This window comes from Muntiacus reevesi, chromosome 1 (assembly GCF_963930625.1).
Source record: "Muntiacus reevesi chromosome 1, mMunRee1.1, whole genome shotgun sequence".
Taxonomy (NCBI): Eukaryota; Metazoa; Chordata; class Mammalia; order Artiodactyla; family Cervidae; genus Muntiacus; species Muntiacus reevesi.
This window is the reverse complement of record NC_089249.1, coordinates 79,608,086-79,622,581: the sequence shown is the minus strand read 5'-3', so window position 1 is coordinate 79,622,581 and position 14,496 is coordinate 79,608,086. Positions and strand designations below refer to the sequence as shown.

Sequence of the window (14,496 nt, the reverse complement as noted above, 5' to 3'; positions counted from 1 at the left end):
TCTGCATACTTGCGGCATTCCCTGGAGGCAAGCAAAAGTCTGGCCCCACTTCCCCATTTTTTTTTTTTTTTTTGGAGGGCAAGACTAAGCCTGGGTAAGATTAGTCACACCCACTCTGAGGGAAACCCAGAACCCCAACTCCCAGTGGCTGTCCACTTACTCAAGGAGAAGCTCTGCCTGGACCCACCCCACCCCCAGCCAAGGTGGAAAAGAATCTACCAAACCACCCCTGGACACCTGGATTGGAAAACCTTTATTCCTCTGCTGGAGGGGAAGGCTGAAGCAGGTTCTATCTGGGAGGGAGGGGAAGGCGAGGGGCGATGGAGCGTTTGTGAGCAGAGCTGCAGCGGCCAGGGACCAGGCCCCGGTCACTGGTTCTCCTCCAGAAAGAAGTCATTGTAGGCCATGCACAGCGTGGTCAGGAACACCGAGTACTCCTTGAAGTCAATCTCCTGGTCACTGTTCTTGTCCAAGCTCTTCATCAGGTCGTCAATGCTGCTCTCCTTCATCTTCTTTGAGGGTCCAGATAGAGAGATAGGTCAGCCATGGCTCCTCTCCCAGCCCTGCTGTGCCCCCTGGGAGAGTGGCCTCAGGCTGATCCCCAGCTGAGTCAGCAACACAGAGCATCTCAACCCCCAGAGTATCCCCCCAGGCCACAGCCAGCATGGGATCTGACACCAAGCAGAGCCTCTGTGAGCTGACTCCTGAATCTGAATAAATGACTAGAGTGCAGGCTAGTGCAGGCCCCCCTCTTCCTCTCAACAATTTCTACCGTTCAAAGAAACAGCTAGATTTCCTACACCACCTCATAGAAACAGCTTGGTGACTATACTGGCACTGAGCAGGATCCCAGTCTTACTCTGTCCCTGTTGGGGATCGTTCAGAACTCAAGCAGATCGCACATCCCTCCACGAGAGCAGTGGTTAGAGCTCTGTGCTCCCTAGCTAGCAGAGCCTGCAGGACAGCTGTGTGGAACAAGTGCATGGCACCCAGGCCTGCTCTCTGTCTGGTCCCCTGCCCTCCCAGCCCAGCTCTACAAGAGGAGGGAGACAGGGCACTTGGGGGGAACAGGAAGAAAATACAGGCACATCCTGCCCTCTCCTCTTCACTGCCCTCCACTCCAGCTTTGGCACAGGAGACAGAACGTCGGGACATACGAAGATGGAAACAGCCTCTCTGTGACGCCACGCTTGTCCCCAGTCTGGGCTCCTGTTATAGCCAGGCCCTCCCCAGGGCCTCCGTCTCCCTGTAATTAACCCTGCTGGACCCACGGCCCCTCCCTCTGCCCTCATTAACTCCAGGATGCAGAGAAAGTATGCAGGAAGGCCAGAGGGGAGGCCTGGTGACACCCACCCCTGCTTCGGTCTCCTGTCCACAGAGACACGTTCCCACTTTTCTCTAGGGAAGTCCACTAAGGTTCAGTGGACCCAGGCTGATTTTAAAGGAAAGAGGGAGAGTGATACATGGGGCTGGCCTGGAATTCCAACCTCGCACTAGCTGGAGATTATATAATGTATCTGAGCCTTAACTTTTTTTTAACTCTAACAATAATATGATGACTACCTCATAGGCCTCTCCCTCTGTCGGTTGCCTCCCTCCCACCATCTCCATCTGGTAAGAATCAGTTCTGCTTCCTTCCAACCTGTGTTCACAAACTAGCAGAATGGTCCTTTTGGGTCCCATGTCAGCGTCAGCTGAAAGCCCCGGCAGGGGCGGACAGATACAGCAGGACCAGGTGGGAGCCCTGCCTGTGGGTTATGCATAGCTGACCTGGACCCCTGAATCCCCTCACCCACCACCCACCCCATTCCTCTCACAGATTCCACAGCTGCAGGAACCCAGCCTCAACCTGGAAGTCTCCTTGATCTCCTTCTCTGAATCCCTCACCCAGGCTGAGGTCCACCCTGCAAACGCTGCTCTTCTCTGATCCCAGTTATACCTGATTCATCCCTTAGCACCGGGTCTAGAGTCGTATGCGCCCAAGATGTTCACCGTCTTCCTTGGGTCTCCGCCCCTACTTTTGGCCATCCTGTCCTGGCTGAGACTAGTGTATCTTACAGACAGACATGTGTCCCCTCTGGAGGGTCCTCCCCACCTCATGCTGGGGAGCCCCTGACAGTGGCATCCCTGTTTCCTCTTCTTTTCCCTCCCCTCCCCCACTGTGCCCAGGGAGTGCTGGGGCTCTGGGGTGCAGGGGAGGGACCAGAACCCACCTCACCAAGACACAGCTCCTTCTTGATCAGTTCCTTCAGCTCCTTCCTACTCAGAGTCAGTTTGCTGCCCTCTCTCCCAGAATATTTATGGAAAGTGGTGACCAGAGTGGTCAGGGCCTTCTCCAGAGGTGTCTCCATCACGGTGTGCAGTTCCAGAGGCTGAAGGGAGAGGGAAAGATCACATTCCCCAGGAATCCGGACCCCATCACTAACCCCTCTCCAAGATTCTCCTTCAAGGACCAGTGACTAGAACGCATGGTGGGACCAAAGTCTAGCACGTGGACCCCAATGTCTCAGGACAGGCTGTAGTGAGACCCGCAGCAAACTTGGAAGAGCCAGAGCCTGACCAGCCCTGGAAGGAGACTGCACACTCTCCTGCTTAGAAGATGTTGAAAAAATGGTCTAGGGGCAGAGGGAGTAACAAGCTGACCTCCTCAGAAGAACTGGTGGCAGATGGTGGAGTCAGTGAAGGGTCAGGGTTTTCTTCCGGCCTGACCCAGCATGGGCACTCATTTTCCAGAGGTCGTTCTCCTTACCCTAGTCACCCTCCTTGGCCCAGGAGCCTGAACCACCCGCTATGAGGGAGTGTCTCCTTACAGAAGTGGGGAACAGGACAAAGAGAGAGTCCAGGGTTGGAGGAAACTGGGGCTGGAACTAGAAGATAAGATCTCAGCAGGAAGCTGAGAGGGGTGACAGGACTCGTTTCCCTGGTCCCCAGGCTCCAGCCCAGAGAACTGTACACACAGACCAGTCATGAGTCAGTGAAGGAAGTGGGCCTCCTCTCCAGGGTCATTGTGAGAGCTGGATCCAGAGACTGGGTCTGATGGGGCCCTCCAGTCCACCAGCACAGCCACACACCCCTCCAAAGCTTCTTAGCTTTTGGAGCTCCTGTGACTCAGACTTGGAAACCACTTCCCCTTTAGGCAGGAAGGAGCCAACGCCCAAGGAACTTGGGGGCTGCAGGTAAATCTGTGTAGAGTCCTGAGCCAGGAAAGGAGGAGGAAGCTACTGTCTCCTACCCTCAGCCCGAAGCCCAATGAACTGGTCCCGTCATTCATCTCCTACCACCCCAAACCCTCAGCTTCTCGCCACCACCGGGAGACTCAGCCAGGACTGCAGTGGAAGGCGAGGGTCTCGACAGTTGCAGCAGCCTCTTGGCTGGTTCTGATCCCCACCTCCACCTCCAGAGCCACTTCTCAGGAAATTCTCATAGCCATGATGCCAAATACCCGGCCCTCTCCTCCCTGAGGACATGCCCACTCATCAGACCCAGCCTTTTTTGGTGGAGGTCACCAGAGTTTGTCAGCCTCTGGCCTCATCGCCCAGCTTGCCCTACCATGTAAATGAGCAGGGAGATCAGAAGGAAGGACTCACCAAGGAAGGAGGGAGCTGGAGAACTCACGCGGCAGACACAGGCTGCCTGCCACTGCTCTCTGCCTTTATTCCCTTGCTCCAGTCCCCAGGAAACCAGGGGAAAGAAAGGGCCAATAAGAAGGGGCCAGAGACAAAGAGCCCTGGGTCAGAGCCTCCTGGGATGTGGCTGCAAAGAAACCCCCTTTAGCCAATCTCATCTCCCTTGTTTCTAAACAGAGGGGATGGGAGCATACTGAATTTACCTTGGTACATACATTTTCAATCCCAGAAGCTTTGTCTGTCCAACCAAAACCCAGAACTCACAATCTGATGGGACAAAAGCCAGGATCCCTGGAAAGAAGAATCAGGAGGTATGCAGGGTATCCACCCATACCCTAGGCTGCTCTTTGTATTGGAGCCCTCCCATCCACCCCAAGAGCAGAACAGATGCATCTCAAGATGGGAATCAGCAGGGGAAGATGTGTCCTGCCAAGGGCATGGTCAAGGTCATTAGCGAGTATGGAGACTAAGATTTTTAAAGGACTTTTCAATGATGATTTCTTCGACACCTCACTGGTAACCATGGGAAAAAATTGTCAGAGACCCTTGGGGAACTGAGAATCAGGGAGACCAAGGCAGAAATCGGGATAGGGTAGGGCTGAGTGATGGGGGAGAGGCTGTGGACCCTGGGGAGCAGGTTCAAGGTGCAGTAATGACCAGGGTGTGGGTCAAGGAGATTTGCCTATATCCCAGGAGAGACTCAGACATTGTTCTGTGAGTAGTTGCTCAGTCGTGTCTGACTCTTTGCAACCCCATGAACTGTAGCCTGCCAGGCTCCTCTGTCCATGAGATTCTCCAGGCAAGAATATTGGAGTGGGTTGCCATGCCCTCCTCCAGGGGATCTTCCCAAACCAGGATTGAAACCGGGTCTCCCACATTGCACGTGGAATCTTTACCATCTGAGCCACCAGGGAAGCCCAAGAATACTGAAGTGGGTAGCCTATCCCTTCTCCAGGGGATCTTCCCAACCCAGGTACCATGTCGGGGTCTCCTGCATTGCAGGCAGATTTTTAACCAACTGAACTACCAGGGAAGCCCAGACATTGTTCTACCACCAACCAGTTCAAGAATGAGAAGAGAACAGAGTTAGGGGCTTAGTGCCTGTGGCTGATGCCGCCCCACCCTAGCCTGCCTAGATGCTCCCTGCTGCCCCCAATTCCACTCCCACCCTCAGCTGCCAAAGGTAAAGAGGCAGCAGGGACTGGTCGCTAAGCAACAGGAGTTTCCAAAGTAGAGAGTGATGCAGAAGGGAGACTCAGGGGAGGGCACTCCAGTGGAAGATGGGCAGCCGGGGCGGGGGATGAGGGGGGAGAAGGAAGAAGTGGCAAACTTTTTCCTGGATCAAAATTCTATCCAAGTCTCTGTAGTCACACTCTGAAGGAACATCTGAGTCACCTACCCCACTCCTCTGCAACTGGAGAGAAAAACAATGTGATGAGAAGTAAAGAGAAAAGCTTGAAAGGTCACGGGAACCAGACCTTCTCTGTCTCTGGACCTGCCTTCTACTCACCTCTTCATTGAAGGTCCCTGTACCACCCAAGCAAGGCCTGGAAATCTAACCCCCACCCACTGCAGGCTGGAGCCGCTGGTCTTTAACCTAAAGAGAAGCATTATCATGCCTGATACATTCGGGAGGGTGGGGGAGGAGGGGAGGGGAGTCTCAATCCACTTATCAGATCTCATGCCTGGAATTTTGTCTCCAAAACTCTGGTCACCTCCCACTATCTCCCTCCCTCCCAACCCAGTTACCGTCCTCCACTCATCAGTTCCAATGTCCTTTGTCCGCCTCTGATGGAGCATGACTGTTAACTGGTAACAAATCTCATCCCAGGGCCTCCGGGAGAGATGAGGTTAGAGAAGGATGATATTCTCATGCTGTGGCCATCAACCTGCCCTTCCTCCATGTTACCTCCCTGATCTGACCCTGGACAGGAAGGATTCATCTTTCCTGGGGTCTGAAGCCAGGGCGCTGGGACAGGTGGCAGGCAGGGTCCGAGCTGTAAGTGTCAGGATTGAGCCTTCCTCCCCATTCCACTCTGGCCTCACTACTTCCTCCCCATGACTCAGCCCTTTCCCCACCACCCCAGGGCACCCACACTCCATTCCAGACTCCAACCAGGAGCAGATGTGACCTTCGAATTCATCCCAGCTTCAGTCAGAGGTCCTGCCAGAGGCAAGGCTGGAGAGGTGGGATGGGTGAGAACACTGGCTAAGATCCTACAGCTGGGATGTTCCAAGCCTCTGGGGTCCCTTGCCCTGCCTTTGGCCCCATCCAGAGTCGATTCTTTCCGCCACACACACACAGTCACCCGCATCCCTCTCCCACCCTCACTCGTCTGCTCTCCACTCCCCACAACACTACAACTCAACTCCAGCATCTTCCGTTACCCCCTCCCCACTGCCCCCACATCGTACCCCTCAGGCCCCACTCCACGCCCCCAGAGTTTCTCAGACCATCAGCCTCATAGCTTTCAAGAATCTTTATTGAACTTGTTCAGTATTGTGCTCACGTCTGGAGGAGCCAGGGTGAGGTGATGTGCCCACCGCCAACAGGGAAGACCCCAGCTAGCAGCCCCCCCCACCCACACCTGAGGACCCTTCATTTTTTCCGGGGTTGCTTATCAGGGAAACCTTCGAAGAACTCATTGCACATCATGGCGATGCAGGACAGGAAGACGCAGTACTCCTGGAAGTCCACCTCGTTGTCCTTGTTGCAGTCCAGGTTGCTCATCAGTTTCTGGAACGCAGCTTCATCCGTCCTTTTCTGCAGGAGGAAGAGGCTACGGGTGAAAACCAGAAGTGAAGTCGGGGTGGGGGAGTGGGGCAGAGCTAGGACTGGATGAGGTTGGCACCTCCAGATGGGCGCTCAGGAAGGCACCAGCACCCCTTGGCGGGCCTGGCTTTGGACCTCCAGCCCTAGGGGCTAAGCCACCCCTCAGTTGAAGTCTGAGGACCCGGGTACAACTGGACTAAGGAGACCACAGCATCTTCTGCCAAGGTCATTTTAAGAGTCCAATTATACAATGGTCATGAAAGCAATGTATAAACAGCATAAAGGTTGATACAGATGGCATCTGGAATTACTCAGAAGAATTCTGTAGGTGTGTGAGTGTCTCCAGAGAACTATATCTTCACGTCTACAAGCCAAATAGAAATTCAAAAATGATTTATGGGGCAGGGGGATGGTGATAAAATAGGAATATGAGACTAACAGATATACACTACTGTATATAAAAGAGATAAGCAATAAAGATTTACTGTATAACACAGGGAACTGTATTCAATATTGTAATAACTTATCATGGAGAAGACTCTGAAAAAACAAATATGTGTATATGTAGCTAAATCACTTTGCTGTACACTTGAAATAAACATACTGTAAGTCAATGATATTTCAACTAAAAAAAGGAAGGCATACAACTTTCACAGAATCTTAAAAAAAAAACAAGAGGTTCATTGCTGGAGTGACGGCAAGAGCTCAACCATCCTAGTTCATGATCTCAGTTTTAAACACTGGGTACCTTGGGAAGTTACCTAACCTCTCTGAGCATCCGTTTCCCTCCAGGGAAGTTGTACAGAGCACCGTACCCTGTCTGCTCACTCTGCCCTCTCTCTGAGGGTGCTAGCAAGTGAGTGGTGGGTGCCCACTGTGCTTTGGCCCCAGGCAGCCAGGGTAAGCTCTCTGCCCGGAAATTGCCCGTGTCAGCAGCAGATGCCAGCTGTAGGTAGTGCTGAGCAGAGGACGGGTGCCTCCCAGGCAGTGTCACTCACCCCCAGGAAGCTGGGCAGCTCCCGGGTCAGCAGCTCCTTTAGCTCAGACTTGTTGAGTTTGAACTTGTCACCCTCCTTGCCCGAGTACTTGTGGAAGGTGGACACCATCACGTCGAGGGCCTTCTCCAGGGGATATGCCATGGCAGCAGTCAGGAGCTGGGGGCAGGGTCACAGAGACAACCTTATTTTCCCCACCCCACCCCCAGCTATGTATTTGGAAATGTCCCCCACTCCCATCCCTTGGGGAGCACATTGGTGACACTGCTCCCATCCAGAAAGGGGTTCAGCTCCTACCGGGGGTGGGAAATTTATGTTTGGGGCAGCAAACCCCTGCAGGGCCCGGTGCTCAGGTTCCGGGTTCCAGGCAGCCAGCTCCCCAGAAGCACTTTCTCCACCCTCACTTGGTCCATTCACTCAATCCTACGGCCTCAGCCCACAGCAGCCCCACCCCAGCCCTTTCTTTCCCCCTCCCAGCACTGGGCTGGGCGAGGCTGCTGGAGGATTGCCCAGGGGCCTAGCGGAAAAAACCAGTGCATAGGGAGGAGCAGGGTGAGGTGGCAGCAGCACGGATGCAGGGGAGGGACAGGGAGGCCACCCTCCCTTGGGCCAGGCTGCTGTGTGCAAGACCGAGGCTCCTAGGACACAACCAGCCAGAGCCCACAGTCGCCTTCTGCCTTCACTGTGCTTTCCACACCCAAGTGCGCCCCCCAGCAGACACCAGCCGTCGTGCACACCCACCAGTCACATGTGCCACAAACCATCAGCAGCGACAACACACGCAAGCCCCAGCATCACAGAACCCCCCAGACAGCTCCCACCCAGCCACCTGCACCCTTGTTGTTCTTCCTTGAATGCACACGCATTTGTGCACACACATACACCACCCAACCCAGAGCCTCCACATCGGAATCTCACATCTGGACCTGTTTAGCACCTCTGGCCCCCGCCCACCTCCTTTTCTCCTGTCCCCAGCCTCAGCCTGACACCCCTTGCGTGCCAGTCTGGCGACCACAACTCACCAAGAGGGAGGAAGTGGTGGGGAGAGATGATGGGGAGAGAGGAAGAATGGGGAGAACCCAGCAGTCTGACCTATTTATACCCGGGCCAGGCCCTGCCCATGGCAGGGGATGGGGGAGAACGGGACCCAGCCCTCCTATCATGGGCTGATGTGGTGAACGCCACGGCCCCCCTCCACCCCCCTCCACCCGCCCAGCCTGGAAAGCCAGCTTCCTGCCCCAGCAGGCACAGACGGACACGGGAGAGCCCCGGGGCACAGGCGGGGGCCTGGAGGGTGGGTGTGCACAGCTCAACTTGAGTTTTAGGGAGCTGGGGCAAGGGACAGATTGTGCCTGGGGTATGAGGGACAAGGAGGACATGGTCCCACCAGGCAGCCAGCATAGAGGGGTGGAAGGTGGCAGGTGGGAAACTGCCCTGGAACGTGGCAGCCCAAAACACAGGGAGGGCACCTCAGGCTCGGTGCTGGGGGTAGCTCATGCCTCCCTGCGCCCCTCCCCAAAGAGCTTCCTACTGTGTTGAGTGAGCCCCGGGACGGGAGCTGGGGGTCTGGGAGGAGGAACAGGCTAACACCCAAAGGAGGCTTGGGGATACCCCAGGCACATCCTTGGAGAAAGGCACTGGATGCAGGAGTGATGGAATGGGGAAGGAGGGGCATTCCCTGGGGCTCAGGGAGGGACTGAAGAGACCAGGAGCGTGGGGTGGCAGAGGGCATTGGGAGGGGGCTTGGATTTGGGCTGGGTGTTAGGGATGAAGACGGCAGGTAGCAGAGGAAAGTTAGAGGTGATGCAGCACAAAATGAGGGGAGGCAGGGATCAGGGGACCCTCCCAGGGTAAGGTATGAGCTCAGGGGTTGAGGGAGGGTCAGGAGTCAGGGGTTAAACCCCTCAGGTGGCTATGGCTTCAAGGAGAGGGGTCTGCCTAAAGGTCTCTCTCCTTCCCCCTTCAACAGCAGAGCACCCATCCCCAGAAGATCAGGGAGCAACACCCTAGTCCAACCCCTAATCTGATTAGTGCTGCATTCTGGGCTCTCATAGCCCAGGGCAAGGGAACAGACCCGCCCTCTCCCCTACAGCCCCACCCTCCTCCCAGAACAGCCGGTCTGGGGGATTGAGTTTGATCCCCCTCTCACCTCCTTCACAGCCCAAGGAAGCTTCGTCTTCAGAGACCCGCCCAATACAGACAGACAGAGAGCTGCCCACCCCACCGTCCTCCCATGGACATGGTGCCCGAGTTGCCCCCATGCCTCCCTGTTGGACACTGGGACCATTTCATTTCCGCAGGGTCTGAAACAGCCCTCAACCTCCTGTCCTGTGGAAAAGTCCAGGGAGGAGTGATGCCTCAGTGGGACTCTGATCCCCGGCCGTCGTCTCAGAAGAACCAAACGAAGCCAAGTGATGCCAGTTCTTTATTAGGAACAAAAGAGGCCTTTGCTGCCACAATCTCTCTCCCAGACATGCTCTTCTGGGCCTTGACAGCCACCACCGCTGTGGCTGGTGGGGGGAGGCAGCGGCTGGCTCCTCTTCAGATCACTAGCTGTGATTCTGGGGATGGTCCCCTCATGTCTCCTGGACTCATGGGTTGGCACACCAGGGGTAAACCTGGGAGATTCTAGAAGGAGGGGCTCGGGGGGCTGGGAAGGGGAGAGCTGACGTGCCCAGGATGACCTCGGGGCAGAGACGGAGCGGGTCTCAAAAGGACCCTGACCTCTGCCCTCCGACAGCTGCCCTGCCCATTACTGGGGGCAGGAGGGCTTCAGGGGGCTGTCCTTGAAGGACTCATGGCAGTAGACGCAGAGGCAGGCGAGCAAGCGCATGTATTCCACAAAATCCACCTCGCAATCCTTGTTGGTGTCCAGGACACTGATGAACTGCTTGTATTCACACTCCCGAAGCGTCGTCTGTGTGGGGTGGGATGAGAAGGCAGGCTGAGGAGGGCAGGGCAGCCTGGTGCACACAGCCAGCTTCCCTCCGCTCCACGCCTCCTCCCCGCAGTGGTCCCAGCCATCAGCAACCCAGGCCCCCTGGGGTCAACCTCAGCCTCCCTGTTCTGAGGATTCACCGTGTCAGTTCCCCTCCCAAATCCTCTTTCTCAGCTCATTCACCGACTGCCGATTGCGTGTCAGCCGTTCTTCACAGAGCTCTCACTCAGCCTTCCCAACTGCCCTGCCAGACAGTCTGAGAGGTGATTTTCTCCCACTTTACAGATGAAGAAACTGTTGTGCCCTTTTCCCTCCCAGCAGCCCTCCCCACAGTCTAACCTCCACCCCCGTGTGCCCCAGACTCAGAGCAGGGTCTCTTCGCAAACTCCAAGCAGTGCTTCCCTCGCGGGCTCAGCCCAGGTGCTCACCGGGGTCCAGGTAGGCAGCTCCTTCTCCAGGAGTTCCTTGAACTTCGCCTGGCAGAGCGGGTTTCCAGAGAGCTGTGAATATTCCTGAAAGGTGCTCACGATAGTAGCCAACGCCTGCTCCAGAAGACTGGCCATGCTGACTGTCATGGAACAAAGGTGGGACTCATGGCAGAAGCCAAGTCAGCCCCTCTTCTCACCTCTGCATTTCGAGTGTCCCAGGGACTGCGCCCAGACCTGGATTAACCCCCTACGCGCTTCTGGACCCACAAGCTCCCCCTCCTCTGAGCAGCCCTCCTTGACCACACCAGCTCCTCCTCATTTATTTTCTGACCATCCCCACCCTCTCCCACCACCACCACTCATTCTATTTCTGGACAGAGGCCTTCATTGCCCAACATCACTGCAAACCCCTCAGGGAGAGTGCCCCCCCCCCATTACCTCACTCCCCCACAGCGGTGGTAGTTTAGCCGCTAAGTCATGTTGGACTCTTTTGTGGCCCCATGAACTGTAGCCAGACAGGCTCCTTTGTCCATGGGATTCTCCAGGCAAGAATACTAGAGTGGGTTGCTATTTTCTTCTCCAGAGGATCTTCCCAACCCAGGGATCAAACCCTGGTTCTCCTGCCTTGCAGGAGGGTTCTTTGCCGTCTGAGCCACCAGGGAAACCCCCACCTATTTTCTCCATCTTTTCTCATCTGACACTCAACAATGGCTCAGTCCAGCTCTGCCTCACCCTCTGAGACACAGCCCCTTGACCCTAGAATCTTCCTCCCCTTCAGGACCCCAGAGCCCCTTCCATAGGAACCTGCATGGAGATCCTTGCTTTGGGCTCTCGGCCTCAGGCCCTTGGCAAAGCTGAGCATCCTTAGAGAGAGTCAGGTCTCAGAGGAACCCCTACAGTCTCACCACCACCCGCTCACCATCCCTTCTACCCTGAATTCAGGGAAGCTGCATCCAAAGATCCACTATGCCTCTGACTAGCTGTGCAGGTGAGGATGAGCATTTACCCGGTCTGGGTCTCAGGTGCCTTATCTGTGAAATGGGGTTAATACCACCTCACAGACCTAATCAGAGACCTGAATCAGATGGTCTCTGGAGACAGCCAGCTCCAGTAGGGACATATCCATGATCTGCCCCAACTATGGCCATCCCGCTGACCCCTGAGGGTCTTGAGACAGAAGGCTCTGCAGACAATCACCCCGTTCTGCATTGCCCACCCACCCCCATTCCACTGGCCCCTCCCACCGCCCTCCTGGGAGATGCCTCCAGCCTGGGGAAACCCTAAGGCAGCCAGGAAGGCATGTGTTGTTTCCACGTGAGCCGAGTGACTCACTCCTGGTTCCCCCAGGGGACAGGAGTCCTGCAGCGTGTGGCAGCCTGGGCCAAGGCTCTCTCCCTCCCTAATGATTTGTCCTCTGCTGGGCCCTGCAGATGGTCAAGAGTAGGGAGAGAGAATGGGGTTGAGTGCTGCCTGGGGTTTAACGCTTTGCAACAGCCCAGGATTGGAGCAGAGTTCTGGGTTCCCAGGAGATGAAAGGGCCGTGATGGCAGGGAATAGGGAAATGCAGAGGAGCTGACCTGCCCTTCTGGGCTCCCGCCAGCCTGCCTGGCGCCACCACTGTGGCTTTTTCAGGAGCTTGGTGCCTGGAGACTAGAGGGAATCCTCTCTTGCCCGCCTCCCTGGCCCATTTCACTCCCCTGGCAGGAATGAAGAGAGTGGGTTAAGGGGGGAATTAACTATGGGCCACAGCAGTGGTTTAAGCCCATCTGTCCATCCCTCGGCTAGACCTCAGCTCTGCACACCCCTAAACCCAAGCTCCTCAGCATCGCCTTACTGTGCCTGGAACCCCTGAGTCTATCATCAGACTCCCCTCACCTCCGCGGTCCCTGCTGTGGTCACCCCTCTGGCCCCAAGCTCAGACCCTGAACCAGGAGACAGAACTCAGACTGATCAACACCCAGCCCAGGGCAGGACCCAAACAGCTGGCACTCACCTCTGATGTTGACGTTTCAAGTGGAGGAACCTAGAGACAGGACATCCCTATTTGTAGCCTCCCGATGATGGAAGGGAGTAATTATGGGGAGATCCAAGTAGGTCAAGCTCAGGATGCCCCCCAGGGGCTCTCCTGCCTCTTTCCCTGCCAACCCCCACTACAAGCCCCACTCACACACCTAGCCATGCACACATCAAAGGCTGCAGACACCACCACCTCTTCATTTTCCCTCCGCCCTCCCCCAGCGTTGGGAACAGGGCACGGCCTCCTGTCTGTCTCCTTCCTGCATGGTTAGAGGAGACAGGTCATTTCACAGCCGCCCCCTACCTCTTCATGCTGAAGAGGCATCCCAGAAGACAAAATGAGGACACTCTTTTGCCTCACCCCCAGAGAATCCCTGCGTCAGAGAGGATCCTGGTGAGCCTCTGGTTCAGCCCCCCATTTATGGTGAGACCACTGAGCCCATCACTCTCCCTGCTGGATCCCCAGACCAACAGTCTTTGTGATGGGGGCATAGTCCTGGTGGCTCAGATGGTAAAGAATCTGCTTGCAATGCAGGAGACTGGGGTTCAATGCCTGGGTCGGGAAGATCCCCTGGAGTAGGGAATGGCTACCCACTCCCATATTCTTGCCTGGAGAATTCCATAGACAGAGGAGCCTGGGCTCACAAAGAGTCAGATACAACTGAGCTACTAACATTTTCACTTTCAAAGGGACAAAATAGGTGATTGAATAGGTAATCCCACTAGCGGATGGTAAGTAGAAAAAATATGGAAGACCCCTGAATGTTAATGATTACTCAAGAAAGCAGGTTTGTTGTTGTTTAGTCGCTAAGTCATGTCTGACTCTTTGCAACCCCATGAACTGAACCCTGCCAGGCTCCTCTGTCCATGGAATTTCCCGGGCGAGAATACTGGAGTGGGTTACCAGTTCCTTCTCCAGGAGATCTTCCTGACCCAGAGGTCGAACCCACATCATTGGCAGGTGTATTTTTTTACCACTGAGTCACCAGGGAAGCCTGAAAGCAGGTTTGCTTAACCACAAAAGCAAGCAGGCTTCCTTAGCAACAAAACCACACAACAGAAGCACAAGACATCCCCCAAAACAATGAAACATTGAGACCCACATACTGCACAGTGAGCTCAGTAAGTTGATGATCCCTCGGACATGCTGTCTGTACTCACAAAAAAACAATAATTTGTGAACCTAGCTTGTCTGTGTAGAGACAAGAAAACTCCCTTGCTCAACCTGGAGGAAGAGCTGATGATAGAAGCGTTGATGTCTACTCAAGAAAGACAAAGAAGGTCTTCTCCCCCTCCCCACTTTTCCTGATTATAAAACTGTAGCCCGGTAAGTTCTCACGGTGTGGCATCACTCATCCTCCCGCTTGTAAGTCTCACAAGCGTCCTATTCCAGTAAATCATTTCTTCACTATATCACTTCACCTCTCCCTGAATTCTTTTCTGTGCTGAGACATAAAGAACTACGGTCCTGGAGCTCTTTGGAGCCCCTGAAACAGCACCTAAGGATTTCGCTTGGACACCTTGTGCGGAAAACTGCTTGCTTCCCTGGGGGATCATCAGTAGAATGTCTTTGAGACCCGGGAGGAAGGTGTGCTGCTCCTAGGGGCCCTTCCAGAAGTCTAGGCTGTGTTTTCCTGGCCTTCCCTCACCCCACCCCACCAAGCACAGACTCACCCCGGGGCAGCCTGGAGCTAGAGCTCTGGTTTCCCGTCCTCCTGGC

At 55.3% G+C, this 14,496-nt stretch overlaps 3 protein-coding genes across 14 annotated transcripts; all 3 read right to left on the bottom strand.

Moving 5' to 3' along the window:
• Nucleotides 1–234: 234 nt before the first annotated feature.
• S100A5 (S100 calcium binding protein A5) lies at nucleotides 235–5,497 on the bottom strand. Of its 9 annotated transcripts, none has more exons than XM_065926509.1 (3): nucleotides 5,376–5,497; nucleotides 2,214–2,372; nucleotides 235–512 (listed from the first exon to the last, which is right to left on the bottom strand). In XM_065926509.1, exons 1-3 carry the CDS (start codon nucleotides 5,424–5,426, stop codon nucleotides 369–371), a joined length of 354 nt encoding a protein of 117 aa, XP_065782581.1. In that variant the 5' UTR covers nucleotides 5,427–5,497; the 3' UTR covers nucleotides 235–368. The 9 variants fall into 9 exon arrangements, with proteins under 9 accessions (XP_065782581.1, XP_065782589.1, XP_065782631.1 ...); XM_065926517.1 differs by having other exon boundaries at nucleotides 235–509; XM_065926559.1 differs by lacking the exon at nucleotides 5,376–5,497 and adding an exon at nucleotides 5,137–5,209.
• Nucleotides 5,498–6,091: 594 nt separating this feature from the next.
• Nucleotides 6,092–8,557, bottom strand: S100A4 (S100 calcium binding protein A4). The gene is made up of 3 exons (XM_065926496.1): nucleotides 8,417–8,557; nucleotides 7,398–7,553; nucleotides 6,092–6,390 (listed from the first exon to the last, which is right to left on the bottom strand). Exons 1-3 carry the CDS (start codon nucleotides 8,555–8,557, stop codon nucleotides 6,226–6,228), a joined length of 462 nt encoding a protein of 153 aa, XP_065782568.1. The 3' UTR covers nucleotides 6,092–6,225.
• Nucleotides 8,558–9,880: 1,323 nt separating this feature from the next.
• On the bottom strand, nucleotides 9,881–14,496 carry S100A3 (S100 calcium binding protein A3). 4 transcript variants are annotated; one of them, XM_065926466.1, is made up of 3 exons: nucleotides 14,451–14,496; nucleotides 10,761–10,900; nucleotides 9,881–10,311 (listed from the first exon to the last, which is right to left on the bottom strand). In XM_065926466.1, exons 2-3 carry the CDS (start codon nucleotides 10,893–10,895, stop codon nucleotides 10,147–10,149), a joined length of 300 nt encoding a protein of 99 aa, XP_065782538.1. In that variant the 5' UTR covers nucleotides 10,896–10,900; nucleotides 14,451–14,496; the 3' UTR covers nucleotides 9,881–10,146. The 4 variants fall into 4 exon arrangements, with proteins under 4 accessions (XP_065782538.1, XP_065782555.1, XP_065782546.1 ...); XM_065926483.1 differs by lacking the exon at nucleotides 14,451–14,496 and adding an exon at nucleotides 12,754–12,871; XM_065926474.1 differs by lacking the exon at nucleotides 14,451–14,496 and adding an exon at nucleotides 11,767–11,959.

What these genes read in the sequence shown, in the direction of transcription:
- S100A5 (XM_065926509.1), bottom strand. Translation starts at nt 5,426, where the DNA reads ATGCTCCATCAGAGGCGGACAAAGGACATTGGAACTGATGAGTGGAGG. An exon ending in GAACTGATGAGTGGAGGACG is followed by an intron (nt 2,373 to 5,375) that starts GTAACTGGGTTG and finishes CTCTCCCTTCAG; the next exon opens with CCTCTGGAACTGCACACCGT. An exon ending in AGGAGCTGTGTCTTGGTGAG is followed by an intron (nt 513 to 2,213) that starts GTGGGTTCTGGT and finishes GGACCCTCAAAG; the next exon opens with AAGATGAAGGAGAGCAGCAT.
- S100A3 (XM_065926458.1), bottom strand. Translation starts at nt 10,907, where the DNA reads ATGACAGTCAGCATGGCCAGTCTTCTGGAGCAGGCGTTGGCTACTATC. An exon ending in AGCTGCCTACCTGGACCCCG is followed by an intron (nt 10,312 to 10,760) that starts GTGAGCACCTGG and finishes CACCCCACACAG; the next exon opens with ACGACGCTTCGGGAGTGTGA.
- S100A4 (XM_065926496.1), bottom strand. Translation starts at nt 8,557, where the DNA reads ATGATAGGAGGGCTGGGTCCCGTTCTCCCCCATCCCCTGCCATGGGCA. An exon ending in CCACCACTTCCTCCCTCTTG is followed by an intron (nt 7,554 to 8,416) that starts GTGAGTTGTGGT and finishes CCCTGCCCCCAG; the next exon opens with CTCCTGACTGCTGCCATGGC. An exon ending in AGCTGCCCAGCTTCCTGGGG is followed by an intron (nt 6,391 to 7,397) that starts GTGAGTGACACT and finishes TTCCTCCTGCAG; the next exon opens with AAAAGGACGGATGAAGCTGC.